Source organism: Diplotaxodon limnothrissa, linkage group LG3 (assembly GCF_057381915.1).
Source record: "Diplotaxodon limnothrissa isolate DT_005_m linkage group LG3, D_limnothrissa_male_GT1.1, whole genome shotgun sequence".
NCBI classification, from domain to species: domain Eukaryota; kingdom Metazoa; phylum Chordata; class Actinopteri; order Cichliformes; family Cichlidae; genus Diplotaxodon; species Diplotaxodon limnothrissa.
Window position 1 is genome coordinate 63,492,872 of NC_140598.1, and position 26,939 is coordinate 63,519,810.

General features: G+C 45.8%; 2 protein-coding genes across 2 annotated transcripts; one reads left to right on the forward strand and one right to left on the reverse strand.

Moving 5' to 3' along the window:
- Positions 1-4,694: 4,694 nt before the first annotated feature.
- On the reverse strand, positions 4,695-8,653 carry LOC146636885 (uncharacterized). The gene is made up of 7 exons (XM_085350398.1): positions 8,228-8,653; positions 7,640-7,981; positions 7,399-7,561; positions 6,932-7,272; positions 5,944-6,664; positions 5,673-5,800; positions 4,695-4,904 (listed from the first exon to the last, which is right to left on the reverse strand). The coding sequence occupies exons 1-7, from the start codon at positions 8,651-8,653 to the stop codon at positions 4,695-4,697; spliced, it is 2,331 nt and encodes a 776-aa protein (XP_085206524.1).
- A 998-nt stretch (positions 8,654-9,651) lies between these two features.
- LOC146636886 (uncharacterized) lies at positions 9,652-11,112 on the forward strand. The gene is made up of 6 exons (XM_085350399.1): positions 9,652-9,691; positions 9,842-10,189; positions 10,354-10,395; positions 10,492-10,599; positions 10,716-10,750; positions 11,011-11,112. The coding sequence occupies exons 1-6, from the start codon at positions 9,652-9,654 to the stop codon at positions 11,110-11,112; spliced, it is 675 nt and encodes a 224-aa protein (XP_085206525.1).
- The last annotated feature ends 15,827 nt before the right edge of the window (positions 11,113-26,939 follow it).

Here is a 26,939-nt window from a genome sequence, read left to right on the forward strand (position 1 = left end):
AAAATCTTAGCCAGTGGTATGGAGGAGATTCACATGCTTGCTTTACTCATCACCATCAACACTGAAGCAGACATTGGTTAGCCAAGTGGTACACAGGACTGGTAGCTGCTGGAGGACCTGGGCCAAAAACTGTACTTCCCACCTGAGATTGTCTACACTAACCTGACATTGTGCAATGGTGGGCATCACTCCAGTTTGTTTACATCATTGACCTTACTGTACCATAAGATGATGCACTGGAGGAGGCCGATGAGCAGGTTGCAAGGCTTTTCCGGGAGTTGGGAGTGTGAGAGTAGATCAGCAAGTGGTGAAGAAACTATCCAGAAGTGTTAAAAATAAAGGCAGTCATTGGTTCTGGCTCAAAAGACAGAACTTTAGTTTGGTCTCCATTGTGTAAGGAACATAAACACTTGCTGGACTTCAGCCAGGCCTCTACTGGGTAGATGGTGTTTTGGGGGTGAGCCTGGGATTGACCGCTAAACCTTCCGGAGACGTGGTGGGCTTATCAGTGAAACATCAAGGAAGGAGGGTGCCCACTTGATAATCAAAAAAGACTCCACCACTCAGTCGACAGCTCCATAGTCTAACTTGCAGGTTTCATGTATACAGTTTAGTGATATAAATAATGTACCTAGTCCTTTAAACAAACAATAAAAAAAATGTAATTGAATTTAACTGAACTGAATTAATTCAGTGATAACTTTGTATGTATTTATTTTTTCCGATATTAGCACTTTGAACAGTATTTTTTCCATCTGTAAGTTAAATTTCAGGCAATCATTTCATAAATTTTGATAATTATCTCACACTTTGCTGTACAGTGGTTTAGTTATTGCCTCGCAGCAAAAAGGTCCTGAGTTCGATGTTCTTCCCGTGGTTGCATGGGTTTTCTCTGGGTCCTCAGGCTTCCTCTCACAGTCCAAAGACAGTTAGTGGGGTTAGGTTAATTAGTGAATGTATGTTAGTGTTGTTTATCTGTATGTGTTAGTCCTGTGACAGACTTTTCAGAGTGTACATTGCCTCTCGCCCTATGTTAGCTGGAATAGGCTCCAGCTCCCTTGCGAAATGGAAAAGAATGGATGGATGGATATCTTAAACTTTCAGGTTGGGTTTCTTGAAATTCCTTCTTGCCCAGAAGTTTGTGTGAGTAAATAAAAATTGTGAGATCCCTTAAAGCTGATGAGTGTTAAGCTGAGTGGTCTGACTATTTTCCTGTTAACGATATGCGCTGGTTTGGTTGTTTAAACAAAGAACATTCAGACAGACACTTTTTAGATCTACAACCTACAACTGGAAAAAGTATGAATGTTGCTGCAAAAACAGACCAAAGTTTTATCTTTTAATGTCACCACATGGCTCTGTTAACTCATCAGTTATACTGTCTCTTTAGATTAGCAACTAAAGAAGAAGAAGAAGACAAGTATCTGAAACAACAGTTGGGGTCCATTTTATACTGGTTTTAATGTTTAAATATTTTGATGATTGTACCATTAGTCCAGTTCAAGTCAGTGTAAATTCTTTTATATGTATAGTAGTATAGTCGTTTTATGACTGTGCATAAACATTTTTTATTTTAAAATTCATTGCCATGTTTTGGTGTAGCTAATACTAATTTGGTAAATGGACTGGTTCTTCTATAGCGCTTTTCTACTCTGTCCGAGCACTCAAAGCGCTTTATACAGCTAATTCATTCACCCAATCACACCCATTCACACAAGCACTTCTTTCTTTTTTTTTCTCAAATCTCTTTATTTGGTTTTCCAGTGTTCTTTATCATAGAGGCAACTAAGATTCAAATATAAATGATTACATATATACAATAAAAATTAAACAAAGTAAAAACAAAACAAAACAAAGAAAGCAACAACAAACAACGAAAGAAAGTTGGACAGAGGATGCTATTTATCGAACTACCAATGAGGCTCAGTGATCATTTATATCTGTACAGTATTGAAGAGATCTATAAAAGGTTGCCAGGTTGAATGGAATTCCTCCAACCTCCCCTTTAGTAGGAGTTTAATTCTTTCCAGTTGCAAGTGTCTCAATACATCTTGTATTAACGCTGATGTGGTAGGAGGCACCTTTTGTTTCCAATTTAGTAGAATCAAATGGCGTGCCAGCAGCATCACAAAACGTATCACATTATTTTGGGTGGCTGATAGGTCTACAACAACCAGCTTCACTCCAAATAAAGCACAGATTGGGTCTGACTTAAGTGGGGTTTTTTTAGAATTTTAGACAAGATGTGAAAGACATTATTCCAATATGTTGCTATACAGGGACAATTCCAAAACATATGCACCAGTGAAGCAGGTTGCTGTTTACATCTTTCGCAGGAGTTTACATTGGGGAACATTTTTGACAGTTTCAACTTTGATAAATGGAGTCTATGTAGCACTTTAAACTGTAAGAGTCCATGACGAATGCAAACAGAGGAAGAGTGTACCTTTTCCTGGGCTTTTGTCCATTGATTGTCTGTAATTCTCGTACCAAGGTCACACTGCCAGGCCTCTTTCAGATAGTCAAGTGTGATAATTCCATCCAGTTGTGACAATGCGTTACACAAGCACTTCTAAGCTTAAGTGCTAAGTATCTAACATTCATACACATTCACACTCCGATGGATGCATCGGAGAGCAACGTGGGGTTAGTATCTTGCCCAAGGATATTTGGCATGCAGACTGGAGCAGCCTGGGATCGAACCACCAACCTTCTGGTTACCTGACAAGAGAGTTATATAGCAAGCAGGTCCTCAGCTAGTTTTTAAACTTTATCTCAGCACTTCTTCTGCTAATTATTTAGCACAGTGTGTTTCGGCTGCATCTGCATCCCATCAGCCCCTATTTGTTTTGTTTCTTACATAGACTGCCTGCCACTGTATGCAGGAAGCTGCTGTACACTGTCCTTTAACAGATATGATCAGGCACTTTTTTCAGTATGTGATTCTAGATTTTTTGTTGTGTTTACCTCAACCTCGAACCAACAGGAGACAGAGAGCCTGCAGCTGAGAGAGAAGTAAAGTTCATGTTGCTTAAGCTGCCAGCAGATAGTAAAGTGATAGTAAAGTTTAAAAAGAAGCTGTGAAACCTCATCTACTTGTTTTGATTACATAATGTCCAAGATTGCAGACTTTGAGAAGAATTACAATTTTTTAATGAAAGTGATTAAGACTGCAGCCATGCACCCTTTGAAGACAAAGGTTGCAGGTAACGTATAAAGCCTGTGCCACAGGAAGATTTCAACACTAACAACAAATATGAAATGACTTTATTGATTCAAAGACTAAGAGAGAGGTTATTTACAAAACTTTCCTGTTGCTGGTCTTATATGAGTAACGCAAAAAACAAAAATAATGAAATCATAGGAGCTATGGTATAAGGTATGTTTCTCTGAAATTAATTCCATCAAGTTTCATATAAAACACAAAAGTGATTTTAGTTTGAATACACTGACATTTCTATTATCTTGTATGAGAAAAGAGAAGTTGTCTTTCCTGACATTTGAACAAACAGAAAGTTTGTAGCAACACTGTTTATCAAAGGCTTTTAGCATTGCAATGAAACCACACGCAAAAATAGCTGAACTGCTTTCACACAAAAGTTTCACATCTGTCTTTCAGCTGTTTAGGTCAACTGCTTTAATGCATTTGAAAAGAGTGACATGCTTTTAGAGAAAAAAAAACATACTGGTCCAGTAAGAGGCTCTACTCTGAATCCAAATGCCTGGTTAGCGACAGAGTTTAGAGAAGAAAGTCCAGGCTGGTTTCATTTGACAAAAAGCAGCAAAACTAAGTTGTGCCTCTTTGAGTCCTTTAAATTGTTCCTCATACTCAATGAGCTTGTAAAGGTTAATAATTTACAACGTTACTCAGGCACGTCTGCTGGAGAAGTGTGTCCCCACATCCTCAAGGCCTGTGACCCCCAGCTGTGTCTTCCATAAACTGTTCATTCTGAGTCTGAGTCTGCAGAGGGTCTCAGTGCTGTGGAAGACATCATGCCTCGTCCCTGTCATGAACTGGCTGTGTGGAGGCAGATGAGGACCCAAACGCAAAACTCACGGAGGCAGGAACTGAACTCAAAATCACTGCTTTATTGCAGGTTTCACAAAGGAACAGAACTAAACTGGGAATACTAACAGAAGACCGTGGGAAGACAGAAAGACACAGGTTCGGGGAGAAGACATTGACGACGCGACACTGACCTGATGGAGACATGCACATAAATACACAGAGGGTTAACGAGGGAAGTGGGAGCACACGGGGAACACAGCTGACACAGATAATCATAACGAGACAGGGCAGGAGTGAACACAACATGACGCATACTGACGAGAGACTGTCAAAGTAAAACAGGAAGTACACAGAGGTTCAGACAGGAGGAGAGAGAGCACGGGGAGAACACAGACATAACAGGCTGGGGAAAACATGGAATAAAACACAAGGAGAAACAAGGGCTCACAGATACACAGGGGCACACAGGAGGTAACCAAATAAGGAACATCTTAACTAAATAACCTAGGAACCAAGGCATAAATAGGGAACAAAATACAAAAACACACAAAACTAAGAACACTGGGCCAACATGGCCCAGGACCATGACAGTCCCTGTACCAAAGACGAACCTGCAGCGGCATTGCAGACCACATCCTGCCACATACCCCCATCACCCGACAGGCTAGGGAACATCCGGGCGAATCTACTCCCTCTCCCGCTTGAAAGGAGTGCCCTGAACCGTTGGTGCCCCCAGCCTCCAGTGGCAGCGGCGGCACAGTAGCCGTGGAAGTGCACTGGGGCTCCCAGCTGGCGTCAGTCCCTCCATCTCCCCAACCTCGGACCGCGCAGGTCTTTCGGGCGCCTTGACCTCAGGCTCAGGCCAAGCAGCCTCCCCTAGCAAGTGGACCTCTGTCTACAAAACACAACAGGTGATAAGATGTACCACAATCTAAGGAGTGCTCTGACACGTTGATAAATATATTTTTTTGCTTTCTCGCAGTCGATTAGATGAGATGATAAGGCAGTGTGAAAAAATGTTCCTATTAAGTTGGAGCAGCCCCTCGCGCAGCTCCTCCTCCATCTCTAGCAGGCGCCTCCTGTCATGGTCCTGGGTCGAGCGACCCAGTGTTTGAGTTTTATGTATCTTTTGTATTCATTTGTGCCCTAGTTTAGTTCATCTAGTTTCAGATGTTTAGTTCTTTGTTTAGTCCTTTGTTTCTTAGTTGTTTATGTCATCTCCCCCTGTACTCAGTCTCCCTGGTTCATGCGTCATGTCTGCGTGGTTATGTTTAGTTCATGTCATGTCTAATCCTCATGTTTCCTGTTTTACTTTGAAAGTCTGTATTCAATGTCAGGGTATTTAGTTTCACTTCTCCTGTCTTGTCTTTAGGTTCATGTGTGTCAGCTGTGCTCCCATGTGTGGCCACTTCCCCTGATCATCCCTTATGTGTATTTAGTCTCTGTGTTTCATGCACTCTGTGTCGTGTCGTCTGTGTTCTCACCCACCATGTTTGTAGTCATAGTTTTCTGTGGCATCATAGTACCAGCTTCCCAGTTTAGTTTCATCACTGTGCTTCTGCCTTGTTTGACCCCCATGGCATCAGCCAAAATAAAGGCTCGCTTTTCGTTTGAACTCAGCTTCGTGTCTTCGCCTGTGTCTGCACCTGAGTCCTCCACACACTCTCCACTCGGCCTGCCACTGCAGATCGTGACACCTCCAGCAGCCAAGCGCTGCCAGATTCTCAAACCTCCGCTCACCGTGCTCAAGCTGGTCTTGGAGTTCCAACCACTGGTGGCGTGACACTGGTCCTGCAATGTGGCCACCATTTGGGCCAGCTTTTTTTGGATTTCACTGTGTGTCACGATCCTGGGTCTTTTGATGTTTATGGTTTATTTTTAAGTTCTTTATCTACATTCATCTTTATCTAAGCTCATTTGTTTATTTCGATTACCCTTGTGTCTTCTACCCCTGTGTTTTAGTCTCCCTTTGCCCTTTATGTGTTCAACAACACAAGCTCCAGCGAACCGAGAGAATTGTCCAAAACAAAAACACACATGCTGGAGCACGAGAACAAAACACAGTTCAGGAGGCCGGCCCGGAGGCTGACAACTCAGAAGTCCAGGACAGTTCATCTTCTGAGGCCGGCCACGTCGGCGACGTAGATCCATAAGCCAACCGAGCGGAAGGCAGCGGTGGCGGAGTGGAGGCAGTTCAGGGGGCCGACCGTGCACACGGCAGCGGCGGCGACGGGGAAACCGTTCAGGCGGCCGACCGTGCGGACAGCAACGGCGGCGATGAGGAAACCGTTCAGGCGGCCGACCGTGCGGACAGCAATGGCGACGATGACACAAGTCTGGAGGCCGACCGCGCGGAAGGCAGCGGCGGCGTCTAGGAGGTCGTCCATATTGACGATGACGCTCCACCAGCGGCCTGGTAGATGACCGCCGATGTCGAGGCGGCAGTTCGGGACCCAAAGGTGGCGTGGCCGTCGCAGCACCAGACGAGACCGAAGCAGCGGCTGGTCCAGGCGCGGCTGAAGCTGAAGCGGAGGATGGACCAGGCGCGGCTGAAGCTGAAGCGGAGGCCGGACCAGACGCGGCTGAAGCTGAAGCGGAGGCCAGACCAGACGCGGCTGAAGCAGAGGCCGGACCAGGCGAGGCTGAAGCAGAGGCCTGACCAGGCGAGGCTGAAGCAGAGGCCGGACCAGACGAGGCTGAAGCTGAAGCAGAGGCCGGACCAGGCGCGGCTGAAGCTGAAGCGGAGGCCGGACCAGACGAGGCTGAAGCAGAGGCCGGACCAGACGAGGCTGAAGCAGAGGCCGGACCAGACGAGGCTGAAGCTGAAGCAGAGGCCGGACCAGGCGAGGCTGAAGCTGAAGCGGAGGCCGGACCAGGCGCGGCTGAAGCTGAAGCGGAGGCCGGACCAGACGAGGCTGAAGCAGAGGCCGGACCAGGCGAGGCAGATGACGAGGCTGAAGCAGAGGCCGGACCAGGCGAGGCAGATGACGATGCTGCAGCCGGGCCAGGCGAGGCAGATGACGATGCTGCACCGGGCGAGGATGAAGGCTCGGAGGCTGCAGCTGGCGAGGATGATGAGGCTGCAGCAGGCGACGGCGTGGAAGCCGGAGACTGTAGCGCTGCAGGCGTGGAAGAAGCTGCTGCTGCCCGTGGCGTGGATGAAGCTGCAGCTGGCGAGGATGATGAGGCTGCAGTTGGCAGCTGGACGGGCTCCTCGGGCCCTCCAGCTGACGAGGCAGGAGGCTGGCTAGGTTCTCCTGAACCTCCAGCTGACGAGTCTTGAGGCTGGACGGGCTCCTCGGGCCCCCCAGCTGACGAGTCTTGAGGCTGGACGGGCTCCTCGGGCCCCCCAGCTGACGAGACAGGAGGCTGGCTAGGTTCTCCTGAACCTCCAGCCGATGAGTCTTGAGGCTGGACGGGCTCCTCGGGCCCCCCAGCAGGCGAAGCAGGAGGCTGGACGGGCTCCTCGGGCCCCCCAGCGAAAACAGTCTCTGGACCAGTGGGCACCGGGGCCCCTGGAACACACAGGTCAGAACCAGTAGGCGCACGGGCCTCTGGCAGGCACAGTTCAGAACCAGCAGGCGCACGGGCCTCTGGCAGGCACAGGTCAGAACCAGCAGGCACACGGGCCTCTGGCAGGTACGGGTCAGAACCAGCAGGCACACGGGCCTCTGGCAAACACAAGGCAGACTGCAGCTGCACAGAGCATTGACCCAGCTCGGGCAGCGACAGCCGGATACAGTCCTCAGCTGGCTTCTTAATCTCCAGGGGTCCAGAGTCGGCCGGGGGCTGGGACCCAGCCTCTGGGGAGGCCCTGGAGTGTGTCACAGTCTCTGGGCTGGCCAGCTTTTGAGGACTGATTACAATATTATGTGGTGTGTCTCTCTGCTTGACATGAACAGGTGAAAAATAGTTCTTTCCGGGTTGGATGGACTTAACTTGTTGTGCAGGAGGAGTTGGTGACAACGATGGCTGAATAGGTGATAATAAGGCGGATGAGTCTCTTGTCAACTGAGCTATTGACTGAGCTATGGATTGTAACCAAGTGTCTAATAGGTCTGGCTGTGACTGTAATGGGGGTGACGGTTGAGTGGCTAACTGAGCTAGTGGCTGCTGGGCAGCTAACTGAGCTACCGGCAGGGCAGCCGACTCAAAAAACACAGCCCCGGAATAAACAGACACACAGTCCAAAACAGAAAAAGGGTCCTTTTCACTCACCACAGCTGGCAGTTCCAAAGTCCTAGTCTTCGGCTGTGGGGTGATGCGCCGACGGCGCGATCGTCGCTTCCTCCCGGGCAAAACCTCCGGCGGGCCAGGCAAAACCTCCGGCGGGCCGGGCAAAACCTCCGGCGGGCCGGGCAAAACCTCCGGCGGGCCGGGCAAAATCTTCGCCGCCGGGCTGAGTTGGGAAGCGGTAGCGGCTGGTGGGTGAAGGTGCAGTTCGTTGAGTATGAAGTCCTGTGCGAGCGGGTGAAGAGAGTCCAGCAGCCAGGAGTGAGCAGAGATGAGCTGCTGTAGCCTGGCTTCTACAGCGCGGAGACACTCTTCCCCCTCATGCTCGAGCCATAGGTTAACCAACCTGGAAACAGAGTCAATTAGTTCCTCCCGAAGCTCCTCGGGAGGTGCAGATGCCGCTGGGTCCATGTTTGGTCGGCTCGTACTGTCACGGCTGGGGGAGGGAGCCGTGTGGTGTGGAGGAAAAGGAGGACCCAAAATGCAGCAAACTGATGATACGAATGACGTTTTATTTACAGGGTGGTAGTGGCAAAAACAGGCAATGAAGCACGAGTAATTACAAACGGAAACCTAAACTGGGAGAAACTAAAGAGCAAACCTGAAATCTTACAAAACGGAGAGCGGAGCAGAGAGACGCAGACCAAGGACCAGGATACCAAGAAACACAGACGAGCCGACAACGAACACAGACCGACACCCACTATATATACACACACACACACACAAGGTAATCGGGTAATCGCACACAGGAGGGAAGAACAGCTGATCTGAATACACATGATGACTGGAGGACACAAGCTGAACACAATGACAACAGACACAGACTTTCAGAACAAAACAGGAAATCTAGAACCCGAACCGGACACAAGGGGGGAGGACACAGAATAACTAGAACAGAGGGAAATAATCACAAAACACAAAACGCTGGGTCAACGACCCAGGACCATGACAGTTAGTTTGATTGCTTCCAGCTATGTTCCCTGCTTTCCTCTGCTTATTGCTTTTGTGTTTAGCTATGGTTTCTAACTTTACAACAATAAAACTCCTTCCTTTTATTAAACCCTTTGTGTTCTCAGTCCTTCATTTGGGTCCAGTCTTTGCCAGCCAAACAGCAAACCCTGACACTATCAGCATTGTAACAATAGCCAGGTTTTTAATAATGCATGTTTTTAAAACTGAGAAAACTGAAACATCACTCTTCTTCTTCTTTTTTAAAATAAAGACATAATAAAACCTTGAAATAACACTTTATGACTAAACACGTGTGTCATGACTCTATGACCTAAATGCATTTAGCTTTGAAAGCAACACAAAACTCCCACCTCTATCACATTTATCACACTGAGAGCACCCTTCCTGGTGAACACACCATCTGCGGACATTGCAGGGCAGCAGTCATGTGCAGGATGATGAACGTGATAACAGCTTTAGCTCTTTCTTGTTTCTGTAAGTTTGCTCTATTACTCTTTGACATCATTAGCTAATCTAGCACTGCATTTTAACCTGTAATAATTTAAACACATTTGCTTATTAGTAACTTTACAGGTTTAGCCTCATGTTCTTTTGAAGTAATTAAACATCTCATTGTTTCCACAGTTTCATGCTGGATTGCTGCCTCAGGTTCTGAGTTTCAGACCTCAGAGGTGCAGGCAGGTAAAACTGTCACTCTGCAGTGCACCAAGAATTTCACATATGACGTTACGACTTTCTGGTTCAGACTGGTCAACGGAACCACAGCCAACTTTATCGCTGTTATGCAAGCGTCTAGTTCAAATGTTAACTACAATCCTGCGTTTCAATCTGGAAAATTTGAAATGACAAAAAACACCTCTGTTCTCTTCCTCAAAATCAAACAAGTGGATGTGTCTGACTCTGCGCTGTATTTCTGTGGATATTTCTCAGAAGGACGTCTAAATTTAAGCGTCATGCAATTAAAGGTTGGAGGTAAGATTATTGTAAAGTCTTTGCCTCCTCATTCTTCGGTTATTACTCTTTCTGTTTATATTGCATGTACAGTGTAATTATTGTGAACACCCTGTGTATATGGTGGTTCTATATTAAGATTATTATAGAAATGAGGACTAATAAAATCAAGGCTTTTTCAATAGGCACCTATGAGCATCAGCATGACATGGACTGCATCTCTCAACGTAAGTCAACATTTCTTTTATTGCGCAGATGACTAAAAACACATGAATGTGAAATAAATTTCAGCCGTGTCACTTTTTACCTTTTTTTTGTATTAGAGGCTCATGAAGTAGCAAAGCTGACGAGTGTTACCCTGGGTGTTCTGTCTGCTTTCCTCTTAATGGTCATCACTGTTCTGGCTGTTCAAAACATGAAACTTCAGACGGGTACTTTTTAACAGCTACACAATCTCTCTCATAATCTTTACTTTTTATTGATCTTCTTAAATTTATAATTGCTTTTTGAAATAGAGTAATACTATGTTGTTTTATTCATGGATTAGCAAATAAAGAAGAAAAGTATCCGGACCACAGCACGGTGAGTCAATCTAAAAATGTACTTTTATGCTCTGATTGTCAGCATTTGAACAAAATGTTATTGTACACCATTACAGTGCCAATTACATATCGTATACAGGAAGAAATAAGATTTTTGGTTTGTATTTTCCAAGTAGCTGTTGACTAATTGTCTTCTTTCCTTTAGAAATGTAACATAAACACTTCATTGTTATTGCTTATATTTGTCTATAATTATAATTAATATGTATATAATACTCATAATAAATGTGCTTTTCACAGAATCATGGATCTGATGAGGTGAACTATGCTGCAGTGACAGTTCGACCAAAACCAAAAAGAAGAGAGATCGAGCCGAATGTGATCTATGCTTCCACCAGATAGAATCAGCAGGCGACTTGAACTGACTGATGATGTCATCATGACTTAGTGTGGAAATGGAAAACTTTTGTTAAAAAAAAAAAAAACAACAACTTTGCTGTGGTGAACCAATATTTGTATGTTAACTGAATATTTGTATGTTTTCCTGTTAATTCTGAGTTATTACTTCATCCATCAAAGTGTATGTAGCCAAACAAAGACGTGACGTGACGTCTTCCTGCAAAAGACCTGTTTTTACTGCTGACTACACACTTATATGAAACATTTCCTCTGGTTGAAACCTTGCTATCTATGCAGATAAAAATCAGCTGAGTTGTCTCAGCTTGTCCTTGTTGGTGGTGACTTAGCAAGACTTCTGGCAGCTTCTGTTTTTGTTTACCAAAAATTAGCCTCAAGATCAATAAATTAGTGATGGGTTCAGTTGACTTATTTGACTTATTGTATTACCAATCATAAAAAATTGAACATCGCTCTTCTTTTCGCTTTTGGTCAAAATGTCACTGCAGCATATTTTGACCAAAAGCAAAAAGAAGAGAGATCGAGTCAGATATGATCTATGCTGCCACCAGATGGACTCGCTGTGTAAATGGAAATGCTGCTGTATCATATTAATTATATAGTGCGGCAACTCTTGATAAAAAAAAAAAAAATCTAACTCTGCAGTGAAGAAACGATGCTACTGTAATTGTACATTTGTATGTGCTGTATTATTAATTCTCATCATTTCTGGTAATATAAATACATTTGTAAACATGCTCCAAAAATCTTATAAAAGTTTAACAGCACAATTCTGAAGTGTTCATTAGTGGTCATTGCTTTCCAACAATCATTCATTATGAAGTGTTTCATCTTTATAACAACTTTACTCTCCTTAAGCTTCAGTAACTTCTTGTCATGAATTCCTCTCAAATGTAGAAATTCTCTAGTGCTGTTCAGGAACTGTTCATGCATCTTTTGGTTAGTTGAAAGTAAACTGTTTGTTGCTTCTGCTTGTTTCAGACTGTATATCTGTGTCATTTCCATATGCTAGCAAAAGGTACAGCTGCTGTGTTTCCAGGGAGAGAAAAAAGTGTGAGATAATTTTACTCAGGGATGGTAAATGGCCTGGTTCTTCTAAAGCGCTTTTCTACTCTGAGAACTCGAAGTGCTTTGTACAACTTGCTTCATTCGCACATTCATAAAAGCACTTTTTATAAGCTTCCTCCAGGTAAGTGCTTTCTATCTAACATTCATATATATTCATACATATACACACACAGAGCAACTCGGCCAAGGATACTTGGCAGAAGAGTAAGAAATGAGGTTATGTTTAAAGGTAAGGGCGACTTAGTGACACTGGATAATATATCATTTTATACAGTCAGGAAATCACATGATATAGGGTGGGGCCAGGTTTCACAATGAGCTCACCCGAAACCCTGGCTGATTGTGACACACACCCGTTTTCACGGGGGGTCCTTTTGTCCCTCTTTGAGGGTGTGATATTATTCTGTTATCATATGTTACCTTATATCTGTAATCAAAGTAGTTGAAGTATGATACTGCTGTAGATCATATTATACCCTTTAATATAGAGTGTGTGAGCTGTATGTAGTTTAGTTCTCATTATACTTTTGAGTTAACAGAACATATTCACTTATTAGTTTATTAGATAAGTGTGCATCACTCTGTATCCCTGATCTGCTGTGAATGTATTACATGCTTAATTGTTGAATCATGAAGAGAAGGTTGTAAGCAGGAGACTCTGTGTCTAAGACAGGGGAGATAGACAGACCACATTCCACACCCCCACCTTACAGAAAGCAGAGAAACAACTGCCGAGGTCATAACTTAGGCGCCGTAAGAGAGAAAGAATGTTAATGTTTGGTCTTGTGATCAGGAGATATTTTATTTTGTATTCTTATAATCAGTTATCATTGATTAATCATTTACCATTGTTGAATCAGTGGACAGAATAATCTTTTAATTACATCTGTGTTATTCTGAGCAAATATTAATGCACACTGACTGTTTATTGAGGTTCTGTATCATTCTTGTTATCTGCTTAAGTTGTTGCACTTTAGTGCAGTCACACCGCTCAGACCCACCAGTCCTGTTGGGCCCAGGCCCGTCTGCGTTCAGTTCTGCACGTACGCCGGCCTGTAACCACATGCACGCACTTATATAACACACGCACGTTCACATACACACTTAGTAATAATAGGAGGGTCGTCTGAGGACAGTTTTTCTGATAGATACACTTTCACAAAATGCACAATGTAATACACACTTGTTTTTCTCTTAAGAGTAGCAGTTGATGTCTATATAAGGACAAGGTTTTAAGATAAGATAAGATAAGATAAGATAGAACTTTATTAATCCCTCGGGTGGGTTCCTCTGGGAAATTCGACTTCCAAAAAGCACAGCAACGACCGAAGTTACAGTTACAGAATTGTTATATATATATATATATACACACACACACACACACACACACATATAAATACAGAGACAAATATAAATAAAATATACAAAGGGGATAAATAGAATAAATAGGAATAAAAAATAAAAATACAAGTGAATTGCACATTTCAAGTATTGAGTCTATTGCACTGTTGACTATTTACAAAAAGTATTGCACAAGGTATTGTACAGTGAGGTGAAGAGGCACTACAGCTTAGTTGTTCCCCCCTCCTTTGTCCTCCTGTTTCCCCTCCCTCTCCCCTCCAGAGAGGAGTTAAACAGTTTGATGGCGTGTGGGACAAAGGAGTTTTTAAGTCTGTTAGTTCTTGTCTTGGGGAGAAGCAACCTGCCACTGAACAGACTCTTCTGATTGTTTATGGCCGTGTGCAGAGGATGCCCAGCATTGTTCATAATGTCCATCAGTTTCTTTAATGTCCTTTTCTCTGCCACTGTCACCAGAGTGTCCAGCTTCATGCCGACCACAGAGCTGGCCCTCCTGATCAGTTTCTCCAGCCTGGATGAGTCCTTCTTTGCTGTGCTGCTCCCCCAGCACACCACAGCATAGAAAAGTACTCCAGCAACCACCGACTGGTAAAACATCCTCAGGAGCTTCCTGCAGATGTTAAAAGACCTCAGCCTCCTGAGGAAGTACAGTCGGCTTTGGGCTTTTTTATACAGGTGCTCTGTGTTGCATGACCAGTCCAGTTTATTGTCCACCCACAGCCCGAGGTACTTGTACTTGTTGACCACCTCCACCTCCTCCCCCTCTATCTGAACCGGCAGTGGACCTTCTCTGGACCTCCCGAAGTCCACAACCAGTTCCTTAGTCTTTGAGGTGTTGAGTTGCAGGTGGTTTGTGTGACTCCATGCGACAAAGTTCCTCACCAGACTTCTGTACTCCTCTTCCTGATCATCCCAGATACACCCCATGATGGCCGTGTCATCTGCAAACTTCTGAATATGGCATAATTCAGAGTTGTAGCAGAAGTCAGAGGTGTACAGGGTGAAGAGAAGAGGGGACAGCACAGTTCCCTGTGGTGCTCCTGTGCTGCTGACCACAGTGTCAGACGTGATGTCCTTCAGCCTGACGTACTGTGGTCTGTCGGTGAGGTAGTCGGAGATCCAAGCCACCAGGCAGGGGTCCACCTCCATCCTGTTCAGTTTTTCCTGAAGCATACAGGGCCGGATGGTATTAAAGGCACTGGAAAAGTCAAGAAACAGTATCCTGACCGTGCCTTTTCCCCCATCCAGGTGTGAGTGGGCTCTGTGTAGGAGGTACAGGATGGCATCCTCCACTCCGACACCCGCCTTGTATGCAAACTGTAGTGGGTCCTGGGCATGTTGTACCTGTGGTCGGAGGAAGTTGAGGAAGAGCCGCTCTAGAGTCTTCATAAGATGTGACGTCAGTGCCACCGGTCGGAAGTCATTCAGCTCATTGGGCCGGTTCTTTTTGGGGACCGGGACGATGCAGGATGTCTTCCATAGGGCGGGCACTCTCCCCAGTCGCAGACTGAGGTTGAAGACTCGTTGTAGCGGCTCCCCAAGTTCAGCAGCACACGCCTTTAGCATCCTAGGACACACCTTGTCTGGGCCTGCTGCCTTTCTGGGGCGAAGCTTCCTCAGTTGCCTCCTGACCTGATCCACTGTGACACTGGGAGATGTTTGGGAGGAGGGGAGGGGGGGAGATGTCTTGCTGCTGAGAGAGGGATTGGAGGAGGGGGGTGTCATGGTGTCAGGAAGGGGGGGAAGCGAGGGAGGCAGGAGAGTGGGGGGAGGACTGTAGTGAAGGTGAGGGTGAGGGTGGGGGGGTTGTGGGCTGGTCAAACCTGTTGAAGAAGTTGTTGAGTTCGTTTGCCTTCTCCACAGTCCCCCCCACTGTGCTTTTCTTGGTGTTGTGGCCTGTGATGGTTTTCACACCATTCCAGACCTCCCTCATATTGTTCCTCTCCAACTTCTGCTCCACCTTCCTCCTGTAGGTGTCCTTTGCTTCCCTCAGGCAGCGTTTCACCTCCCGCTGTGCTGCTTTCATCTCCTCCTTCACTTTGCTCCTGAAAGCCTTCTTCTTCATGTTGAGGACAGCTTTGACTTCCTGTGTTACCCACGGTTTGTTATTAGGATAACACCGTACCGTCTTAGCAGGGGCGACTGTGTCCACACAAAAGTTGAGGTAGTCTGTAAGACAGTGTGTCGCCCCCTCTATGTCCTCACCATGTGGGCTCAGGAGCACATCCCAGTCTGTGGTGTCATAGCAGTCTCTCAGAGCATCCTCCTTTTCTGGGGTCCATCTCCGGATGGAGCGCGTTGTGACAGGCTGCCTTTGGACGAGGGGTGTGTATTGTGGCTGTAGGTAAACCAGGTTGTGGTCTGACTTCCCTAGTGGGGGGAGGGGGGTGGCTCTGTATGCATCTCTCACATTAGCATACAGTAGGTCAATTGTCCTGTTGCTCCTTGTGGGACAATTCACAAACTGGTGAAAAGCAGCCAGAGTAGAATCCAGTGTGGCATGGTTAAAGTCTCCAGATATAATAATGAAAGCCTCGGGGTTTTGTGTCTGAAGTCTTGCTGTGACTGTGTGTATTTTCTCACAGGCAGCTGTTGCGTCGGCCCTCGGAGGGATGTAAACACACACACAGATCACATGACTGAACTCCCGAGGTAGATAATATGGCCGCAAGCTAACAGCTAGCAGCTCCAGGTCCGGACGGCATACCGAAACTTTAACGGAGACGTGTCCAGGGTTACAGTATCTGTTGTTGACGTAGACAATGAGTCCCCCACCTCTGCTTTTTCCGCTGGCCTGCGTGTCCCTATCGGCTCTCACGGATGTGAAACCGCATAGGTCTACGTTAGCCTGCGGCGTTAGCTCGGTTAGCCACGTCTCCGTGAAGATAAACAAGCTGCACTCACGGTATAGTCTGTGGTTGTTCAGAGCGCACAGTTCGTCAATCTTATTCTGTAACGAGTTCACGTTGCCCATGATCACTGTCGGGATTGATGGTTTGAATCGCCTCCGGTGATCCGCTCTCCTCACTCCAGCTTTGCAGCCTCTGTAGCTCCTCTTTAGCTCGGCCGGGATGTTGTGTCGCATGCCGGTCTGTCCCTTTGTTCTTAGTGCCAGCAGCTCCGCTCTCGAATAGATGAAGGAGCTGGTTCCAGAAGTTTTGAAAAGTGCATTATCCATCTTGTATCGCTATATCTAAGAGGTATAAGTAGAGGAAGGTGAAAAAAAGTTTGAAAAGCCTAGTCTAAAAAAGTTAAAGTTAACAAAAAAGGTGCGGTGTTGCAGAGCTACTTGGAAAGGCTGCCGTCACTCCAGCGCCATCTACCACTAAAAAAAAAAAAAAAAAAAAAAAAGAGGAGGGCAATTGTTATCATTTCCAGTAAAGATCCAACTGTGATGTCATGATGGCAATATAAGGAGACGGGACGGTCCAGTCGACGAAGGATTGTATTGCAAATTGTCTTTCCCACACTGACTGCGCAAAGTGTGTAATAAAGATCACTATTTTTTGACACCTACTTCGGCCTGGGCTTGCTTTCTTCTCTTCCCTAAATCGAACGAACCATAACAATTCCTGGTGCCGAAAACCCGGTTGGGGAGGAGTGGGACCCGCAGCTCGTCGTTGAGGTGACAAAGGGGCGAAGGCCAGCAGCTTATCTGAGTGACACCAGGCGGAATAAGAAAGGTGAGTAGTGCCACCTGTTGATGTTTATCCAAAGGCGCTATATTGGAAGTTAAAACTAAATTGAATTAAATAATATTCACTCAGTATAGGCTTCTGGCGTTGGTCCATAGTGATCTTGAGTAATTAGTTTTAAAATAGGGCATATTAGTCTGACTAAATTCATTGCTGTTTATTTTGGGGGTGAATTTTGAGTTAAGAAGTTATGTGTTTAAGTCAAGGTGTGACAGTGTGTGAAAACTGATGTGGGGTGGTTGGATGCCAGCCGATCACCTGGTAGTGTAGGGAAAATTTGGTTTTAATTGGGTAGCAAAAACGCGGTTTTGGGCTTCAGATAATTAAACTGGGGGGGCAAAGTGCCCACAGTGAGGTTTTTAAAACAATTAAAGGTTGTTAGGACGGGGGACGCGGTCCCTTAAGAGCGCAGCTGCTCAGCGCCGTGGCGGCGACTCCTAATCGCGGACGCGTGGTTAGGCTATTTGCTCGGTTGGTTGCCGGGGAAGTTCGAGCATCCCAAACAGACCAGAGTGGTCGACAAAGACCACTCTCTTACTGCGCTTCATTGGTTGACAGAGTCGGACTCGGCCGGGACCACACAACGTCGTTGGCCTGAGAGCTTTAAGTAAAGCTGAAGGCGTGGGTTTGATACTAGCGCCAGAGGTGGAGCTCCTTTCCAGCTGCGGGAAACGGTTATAAATTAATTAGAATTTAGTAATCTGACCGTTTTCAAGGCGGCGTACTTGAAACGTTAATTGACCAGCAAGGGCGCGGCCCTGGGCTATAGATGCTTTTAAATCAGTCTAAAGTATAGGAACACCGCTAGAGAAATAAACGAGATAAGTGGTTCTGGCATGCGGTGTGTTTATGTTTATACGGGCCCGTGTGTATATTGAATATAAATTACCCGTGTGTGTGAATTTAAAAGTGTAAATTGTATAAACTGTCTTGTGTTGTTGAAATTCTTCTGTGTGGATCCAGAGTGTGAAAAAACGAAAACGCCTTTCTCTTCTCTCGCTGTTAGAGAAGAGGAGAGTGTGTGTGTATTTCTCCTTAGGAGAAAGGAGGGGTTGTGTGGTGCTGTGCGGTAGCGGGCACACGCGCGCGAGTACGAGCGGAGTGTGTGTACGGCTGCGGCCTTGGTTTCATCTCCCTATTTCTCCATTTCAGTGCTTCTGAGCTTCTTTTTGTTAGGTGAAAGTGGGTCTCAGAAGTGTGGTTAAAAGATTTCAGTATATTAAATAAACTAAACCTTGTAGTCTTGTGTTTGTGATTTCCTAATGTGACTATGGTTTAATGGAATTCCATGAGTAATGATCCCTTGTGTAAAACTCCCGTAAGGTAGGAGTGCGGGGATAAATATCTTGACAAAATTTGAGAACTTTGTGTGATTGCTGGGAGATTTTTTAGTTGGGTTGTATTTCCTTCTCTACCTGGAAAAGGCAGAGATCTGTGCTTCATTTGATGTTGTGTATATAAAGTCTTTTAAAGGTTGGTTGAGTCTCTCGTATAAGGAGGGAAAACGGTGCATGGTAGATTGTCTGGATTATTTTTTGTATGTGAAAACTTTGTAGTTGTTAGGGAAGTGAATGTGAGAGTGAATTTTCGCTGGCTTTGCGTGCTTAAAACTGTTGTATTAGACGTTTGTGAAGCTTTTAGCTTGAAAGGAGGATTAGAGAGTGTGTGTGTGAGTGTAGGTGTGTCTGTGGGCGGTCTCTCTCTCTCAGGCTGCAGCCTAGCGGAAGTTCGGCTTGACCAGCTTGCGAGACTCTGACTGCCGAAAGGGAAATACAGCGAGGCAACCCCAAAGGGAGGAGCCTAAGACCGGCCATTTTGGTAAGGTAAGTGAGGTCAAAAAGCAAAATGGCTGAAGAGGAAAAGGCGACCCCTGGTGGGGGAAAGAGATACAAGCCACTGAAGGAGCAAATACAGGAATTGAAGAAAGCCATTAAAATGACTGAAGGGACTTCTTCAAAAGAGATTGCTCGTCAGTGTCAAGATTTAGAAAAAGAAGTGAAGGAATTATGTGAAAATCAACAGAAGACATTGGAGGACAGAATCCCTCTGCATTCCATCTTTCAATTGGAAGGTGAGAAATGCCAGAAGAGGATCAAGGAGCTTGAAGAGGAATCCTTAGGATGTTTTCAGGGGAGAAAAATAAAGGCTGAAAAGAAACTTATGATGGAAAAACAAAGTAAGTATTGCAAGCTTATGATTACCTCCCAAGGTGTTTCCCACTGGATGCAAGAGGAAGTGAACGACATCAAGCCAGCCTTAAAAAAGGAAGCTGAGGCTGAGGGAAAGCTATATCCCAGCCTGAAGGACTTCCTGAGTGCCCCACCCCCTCCTTATATTTGTCCAGTGGTGACTTTGGAGGGTGGCAACATGTGGGGGCCGGAAGGAAAAACAGGAAAAGTGACAGGTGGAATTGTCAATTTACAGGAGAATCCTACACCATCGACATCTGCTCCGGCCACGGTGGAGGCAGACACAGGAGTAGTGCAGTCTCAATCAGGGGTACCTGCACAGAAAGCGATGCAGCCTCAATCAGCGGCAGCTGCATCAGAGGTAAGTCAGCCTCACCCAGTTGCTGGGACATCACAAGGAATCACTACACGGGGGTTGATCTTGATCCCTCCCTCTCTTTTTAGCCCAGATAGAGCTACAGAAGAAGCTCAACCTGTGGCGTCTACAAGTACCGGTCAGGTGACATCGCAACAGCCCAGCCAGGAAAATCCATCCCAGGAGGTCTGGACTTCAGAGGAAGACTCACCTTCAATGCAGTATCAGAGGGCGCCATCAAAGGCGACCCATAAAACCAATCAGAGGTCAACGGTTGACAATCCTGAGAAAGAACAGTGGCAAGGCCACGTTTTTGGGAAAGAATCTGACAATCGGGAGGCCGTGATACAGCTGGAACGCCTCTTGAGAAAATTGGAGGAGGAAGGCGTAGCAACACCACGTAGCGTAGCACAAACACTTTATGCATTGGAAAAGGACTTGGCGGCCTCAGTAAAAAGTAACACACGAAAATCCAGAGAAGTGTCAAACCTGGAAAGGGGAGGATTCGCCCCAAATTTTCAGGCTCCCACAGGAATGACCACCCTTCGCTCTGGGAGGGTGTTGGAGGAGCCAAGAGATAAAAGACCGTCCATCTTTGAGAAGAATCAGAGGAAGACAGTTGCATTGCCAACTGGAGAAGGGCAGTGTGACGCAGAGGAGGAATTACCCCTCACAATGCCTTTATTGACGGGTGCACGGGGTGAACCAGTCTACCACCCCTATAATATCAGAGATCTTGAGGCTCTGGTGAAGCAGCTGCCCCCAATCACGGAGGGAGGAGCCGCTTGGTTGAGGAGACTAGGAAGTCTTACAGAAGGAGAGGAATTGGCCCTGGGGGATTTCCGAGCTATCGGTGGGAGGACCTTCAGAGGAGGAGGCCTCGCAGATGTAGAAGAGATAGCAAGAACTGTATGCCAACCAAACGACGTCCCCTATGCAAGGGTGCGAAATGCTCTCTCTGACGCAGTGCGTGAGAAGTATCCGACTCATAACATTGGCACTACACCAAGGATTGTTTGGAGCCCAGAACATTCCCTTAATTACATCTGTGTTATTCTGAGCAAATATTAATGCACACTGACTGTTTATTGAGGTTCTGTATCATTCTTGTTATCTGCTTAAGTTGTTGCACTTTAGTGCAGTCACACCGCTCAGACCCACCAGTCCTGTTGGGCCCAGGCCCGTCTGCGTTCAGTTCTGCACGTACGCCGGCCTGTAACCACATGCACGCACTTATATAACACACGCACGTTCACATACACACTTAGTAATAATAGGAGGGTCGTCTGAGGACAGTTTTTCTGATAGATACACTTTCACAAAATGCACAATGTAATACACACTTGTTTTTCTCTTAAGAGTAGCAGTTGATGTCTATATAAGGACAAGGTTTTAAAGAGGAGGGCAATTGTTATCATTTTCAGTAAAGATCCAACTGTGATGTCATGATGGCAATATAAGGAGACGGGACGGTCCAGTCGACGAAGGATTGTATTGCAAATTGTCTTTCCCACACTGACTGCGCAAAGTGTGTAATAAAGATCACTATTTTTTGACACCTACTTCGGCCTGGGCTTGCTTTCTTCTCTTCCCTAAATCGAACGAACCATAACAGTCTTTTACGACTAGGTGGGGGCCACTAGAGACTATAAAAAGCTGAGCAACCCGTCACCATTTTGAGACTTGCTGTGACCCTCTTCAGGCATGTCTCCCCATCATGATGGTCCTTATGCTCTTAAGTGTTGAATTGTATGGAAATAAATGATTGTTGATTGAGCATAAATACACCGAGTATTGTCCTTCCTTCAGCCCAAAGATTCAAAGAATTGGGAGATTTCAACAAGGGGAAACTCCCACGGGGTTTAAATCTGGGATTCTCCACCATTTGACCCTTAGAACTGAAGAAGCTTCTCGGATGAGAAGTGAAACGTCTTCAAGCAACTTAAAGAAGTCTTGACGCTTTCCTTTCCCAGCTCCTTAGACTACAATGACCTGGATGACTGAGAACCTTCATAGATTAACTGTAACTGTTGTGTGGAATTCTTTAGATCAGCCTTTAACATAGGACTGCAGTGTGCTGATCTCCAGATGCATCTGTAAGGAAAATGGATAATAAAACATGGAAACATCTCTGCGTGATCTCTACCAAGATATAAAGAATTGGAGAGAGACCGGCGATGTCTCTTCACACACATGAACATCTAATAAAAGATATAAATATTGAGACAGTGATCCAACATTTTTCTTGATTGACAGATCATTTGATCTTACACTTTTACTTGAATGTGGCTCCTTTTTTTAAAAAAAGCCCTGCTGACACAAACACACACACACACAGAACAGGAGTTAGCAGGCTAATGGGCATCCAGTCAGTTAGATAGTTAGTACCTTGGGTTTGATATAGGCACGTGCGCATATGACAATTGTAGGGTAGCAAACATCGTCGGAAGACACATTTTCAACACTGCAGGTTACCTGGATGTAATGTTTTTCAGCTAAAAAGAAACATGGTCTGACTCCTACTGTTGGTATGGTCACAAAAGGTTAAAATACTGTGTGTGCGTGTGTGTATCTATATGCACATGAGTAAGTGTGTGTGAACGGGGGGGGTGTTTCGACCCGGCTTAAAAGCCGCAACATAAATAAGGAGACAAACATCAGATTGTAGGTGAGAAGAAGTTTTAATCCTAAAATGCGTAGCAGGTTGGCTGAAATGGCTGGTGCCACCAAGGTAAAGACAAGTGAGCTTCTGGGAAGCTTGCCTCAGGTATGCTTTTATCCACACCTGACTAGGTGTGGCCAATTGGCACCAGCTGAACACATTGCCATGATTAGGGGCTGCAGAGGGACGTAACAGGGTGCGTTTGTGTGACTTCCTGCTGATCACAAATGGTCATCTCCCCTCACCCCTGCCTTTTTAACAGTCTCACCATACACAAGCAAAGGTGAGCACATAAAGGGCAGGAAGTAAAACATCCTCACTAAATAAAAAAGCAGAACCCTCACATGGGATGTGCCTACATATACACTACAGCCCCCCTCACCATTCAACAAGCTGGGGAGGGGAACAGAAACACAAGAAAGTCTTTGATCCTACAGCTTGAACTAAGGATTACAAATTTAACTAACACAATGACAACATTTAACAATTTCAACCTAACACCTACCTAACTCTATAAAGAGCATACACCTTCTGCAGTTCTCACACCACTTGATTTTTCAGTACAGAAATGCAGTGGTTGACTGAGGTGTCGAGCTTGTGTTGTCATGCCTAAGTTCCATTATGCTTCCTATTTTATTTTGAAAGTCTTGTTTTTCCATGTTCAGTGTGTTTAGTTTTGCTTCCCCTGTGGCGTCATGTTGGTTTGTGTCAGCTGTGTTTCCCCAGGTGTTTCCACTACCCACATTACCTTTGTGTATTTAAATCCTCTGGCCGTGTCCCAATTAAGAGACCGCACGCTTGAAGTACGCGCACTACGCGTACGGTGCGTACTATGAGTACGAGAAGTGTGGAAGTGAGAGGCTTGTGAAATGGGATGTGCTAGCCTTCGTGGCACTGTTCAGGTTGCCTAGCAACCATGACACTGACCGCGAGAAACATTACATACAGCATTGTGTGACATAAATGAAGGAGAAAATTTTTTTGTTGGTCATATATATATATATATATATATATATATATATATAAAAAAACACCCAGCACGCCCCTGCGGGCGGTTTATCCTTCAAGCTCGGGTCCTCTACCAGAGGCCTGGGAGCTTGAGGGTCCTGCGCAGTATCTTAGCTGTTCCCAGGACTGCGCTCTTCTGGACAGAGATCTCCGATGTTATTCCCGGGATCTGCTGGAGCCACTCGCCTAGCTTGGGAGTCACCGCACCTAGTGCTCCGATTACCACGGGGACCACCGTTACCTTCACCCTCCACATCCTCTCGAGCTCTTCTCTGAGCCCTTGGTATTTCTCCAGCTTCTCGTGTTCCTTCTTCCTGATATTGCTGTCATTCGGAACCGCTACATCGATCACTACGGCCGTCTTCTTCTGTTTGTCTACCACCACTATGTCCGGTTGGTTAGCCACCACCATTTTGTCCGTCTGTATCTGGAAGTCCCACAGGATCTTAGCTCGGTCATTCTCCACCACCCTTGGGGGCATCTCCCATTTTGACCTCGGGACTTCCAGGTTGTACTCGGCACAGATGTTCCTGTACACTATGCCGGCCACTTGGTTATGGCGTTCCATGTATGCCTTGCCTGCTAGCATCTTGCACCCTGCTGTTATGTGCTGGATTGTCTCTGGGGCATCTTTACACAGCCTGCACCTGGGGTCTTGCCTGGTGTGATAGACCCCAGCCTCTATGGATCTTGTACTCAGAGCTTGTTCTTGTGCTGCCATGATTAGTGCCTCTGTGCTGTCTTTCAGTCCAGCTTTGTCCAGCCACTGGTAGGATTTCTGGATATCAGCCACCTCCTCTATCTGCCGGTGGTACATACCGTGCAGGGGCCTGTCCTTCCATGATGGTTCCTCGTCTCCCTCCTCTTTCTTGGGTTTCTGCTGCCTGAGGTATTCACTGAGCACTCGGTCAGTTGGGGCCATCTTCCCAATGTATTCTTGGATGTTTCTTGTCTCATCCTGGACTGTGGTGCTGACACTCACCAGTCCCCGCCCCCCTTCCTTCCGCTTAGCGTACAGCCTCAGGGTGCTGGACTTGGGGTGAGACCCTCCATGCATGGTAAGGAGCTTTCTTGTCTTTATGTCAGTGGCTTCTATTTCCTCCTTTGGCCAGGCTATTACCCCATCAGGGTACCTGATCACAGGCAGGGCGTAGGTGTTGATGGCCCGGATCTTGTTCTTACCGTTCAGCTGACTCCTCAGGACTTGCCTGACCCTCTGCAGGTACTTGGTGGTTGCAGCTTTTCTAGCGGCCTCTTCATGGTTCCCATTCGCCTGCGGGATCCCCAGGTACTTGTAACTGTCCTCTATGTCTGCAATGTTGCCTTCTGGTAGTTCAGTCCCCTCAGTTCCTACTACCTTCCCTCTCTTTGTTACCATCCGACTACACTTCTCCAGTCCGAACGACATTCCAATGTCATTGCTGTATAGCCTGGTAGTGTGGATCAGTGAATCGATGTCTCGTTCACTCTTGGCATACAGCTTGATGTCATCCATGTACAGGAGGTGGCTGACAACTGCTCCGTCCGGTCTTGTTCCAGTAGCCCACTTCTCTTCAGGGTGCCCTGGTTCCTCAACACCTGACGCGGACCTTGTTGATCCGGGCGACGTCCGAGCCGGCATGCCTTCATATTAATCTGTCTCGTGGCTGGGGTCTATCTAGGGTTGCCAACCGTCCCTTAAAATACGGAATCGTCCCGTATTTCGAAACAAAAGTACACGTCCCGTATTGAGCTAATAAGGGACGCACTTTGTCCCGTAATACAGTGAGAATCAAAAGTAGTCTATAAATGTTTATGGAATTAACACTTTGTTTGAAAACATAATTCCCAGCCCCTCTCCTGCTTTGTGACCAATGAGCTGACAGCACACTTATGACAATTCGAGTATGACAATTCAGATTACCGCTCATCTCATTGGTCGAGGAAAGGTCGCTTGCGGAGAAAATACCGGAAGACAACAGATGACCACAACAAGAAGCATGGCCAACAGGGGAACAAACGCCGACTCTGCGGTGCAAGTCTCGGATGACAGTACACCTAAAGCTGGGCAAACACTGTGCGATTTTTTTCAGTCACGTTATTCAGCTCCTGCTCAAACTGCACGATTGACTCGCAGGGGTTAGAAGTTCGTATGTCACGATGTACTCTCACACTATACCGCCCGATGCTCTGATGCGACCTGAGTGCTCACACTGTGCCTCCATAACATGAAGGTTATTACAGAAAATCTGTCGCTCGCTCTCTCTGTCTTTCACTCACACAGACACACCACTACCATCAACTTTGCTAAATTGCTAATGAAAAACATTGATCAGGCAGCTGTGATTGAGCAGCAGTGTAAATCCAACTATTTTCACGGTTGTTGTGGTCATGATAATTTTGTGATGCCACATCGAAAAGGCTCGGATGAGCTTTCCAAAGTTCTACAAGTTGTGCCTCCATCGCTTGTGTCCAGATCACACGCTGCACAGCTGTGCTGCTCCATCTTTTTCACCAACGTTTATGTTTGCGCGTGAGCAGTGTGAGCGCCTGTGGTGACACCCTCACGAGCGATTGATGATCGGGAGCTGGTCGTGAGGTGTTAATCACTTCTCGTTACCCCACGTATACTACACGACGCACGATGAAGGCCAAAATCGGTCCGATCACTCAAAAATCGGCTCAAAATGGGCCAAAAATCGCACAGTGTGAGCCCAGCATTAGAGCAGCAATGTTTGTTCCCCTCAGAGAAAGGGAAGAATGGGAAAAGGAAAACACCTGGCTGGAAAACGTTAATATGGGCATGTGCAGTGAATATCAGCGCTATGTGGCCAGAAGTGTGATAATATAATTTATTTTGTGTAATAAACAACAGCAAGGATAGATGATTACAACAAATTGATGACTAATACATAAAAGTAATACATAGATGAATAATGATGATGAGTTATGATGCGTAATCATGGGAACAAGCGGGTTTACAAACAGGAGCAGCTGATTAGCATTAGAAAAGCTGAAATAATACCTCAACTGAAGCCAATTGTACTAAATGCACTAAATGTGCACTGTTACAAGAATATTTTTCTTTCTATTGTTTTCTATTATTTTAAGTTAAGCAGGACAGAGTGCTTTTAAAGAAAGATTTACTTATATTCTCAAAAGTTAAGCATGACAGGCTTCTGTTTAAGAAAGAGACCTGTTTTACTGTGTTAATGTTGTCATTTTGAGCTAAAAATAAATGGCTAAATGATCATTTGTTTCACATGTGTTCATATCACAAAGAATAGAATATGCATCTACTTAAATCAACTTCAAGTCAAATGGTTAAAAAAATAATTTCACACACAAAAAAAGAGCTAGAAAATTCACCACACTGGGAAGGGTGAAGACAACTGGGTCGCCCGGCCCTGGCCACGAGGTGTCCCTTATTTATTTTTCAGGGAGTTGGCAACCCTAGGTCTATCACACCAGGCAAGACCCCAGGTGCAGGCTGTGTA

Coding starts and splice junctions, on each gene's coding strand:
- LOC146636886 (XM_085350399.1), top strand. CDS start 9,652: ATGATGAACGTGATAACAGCTTTAGCTCTTTCTTGTTTCT. Junction 9,692..9,841: donor TTTAGCTCTTTCTTGTTTCT/GTAAGTTTGCTC, acceptor TTGTTTCCACAG/TTTCATGCTGGATTGCTGCC. Junction 10,396..10,491: donor CATGGACTGCATCTCTCAAC/GTAAGTCAACAT, acceptor TTTTTGTATTAG/AGGCTCATGAAGTAGCAAAG.
- LOC146636885 (XM_085350398.1), bottom strand. CDS start 8,653: ATGGACCCAGCGGCATCTGCACCTCCCGAGGAGCTTCGGGAGGAACTA. Junction 7,562..7,639: donor CTGACCCGTACCTGCCAGAG/GCCCGTGTGCCT, acceptor TGCCTGCCAGAG/GCCCGTGCGCCTACTGGTTC. Junction 6,665..6,931: donor CCTCGCCTGGTCCGGCCTCT/GCTTCAGCCTCG, acceptor TCGCCTGGTCAG/GCCTCTGCTTCAGCCTCGCC.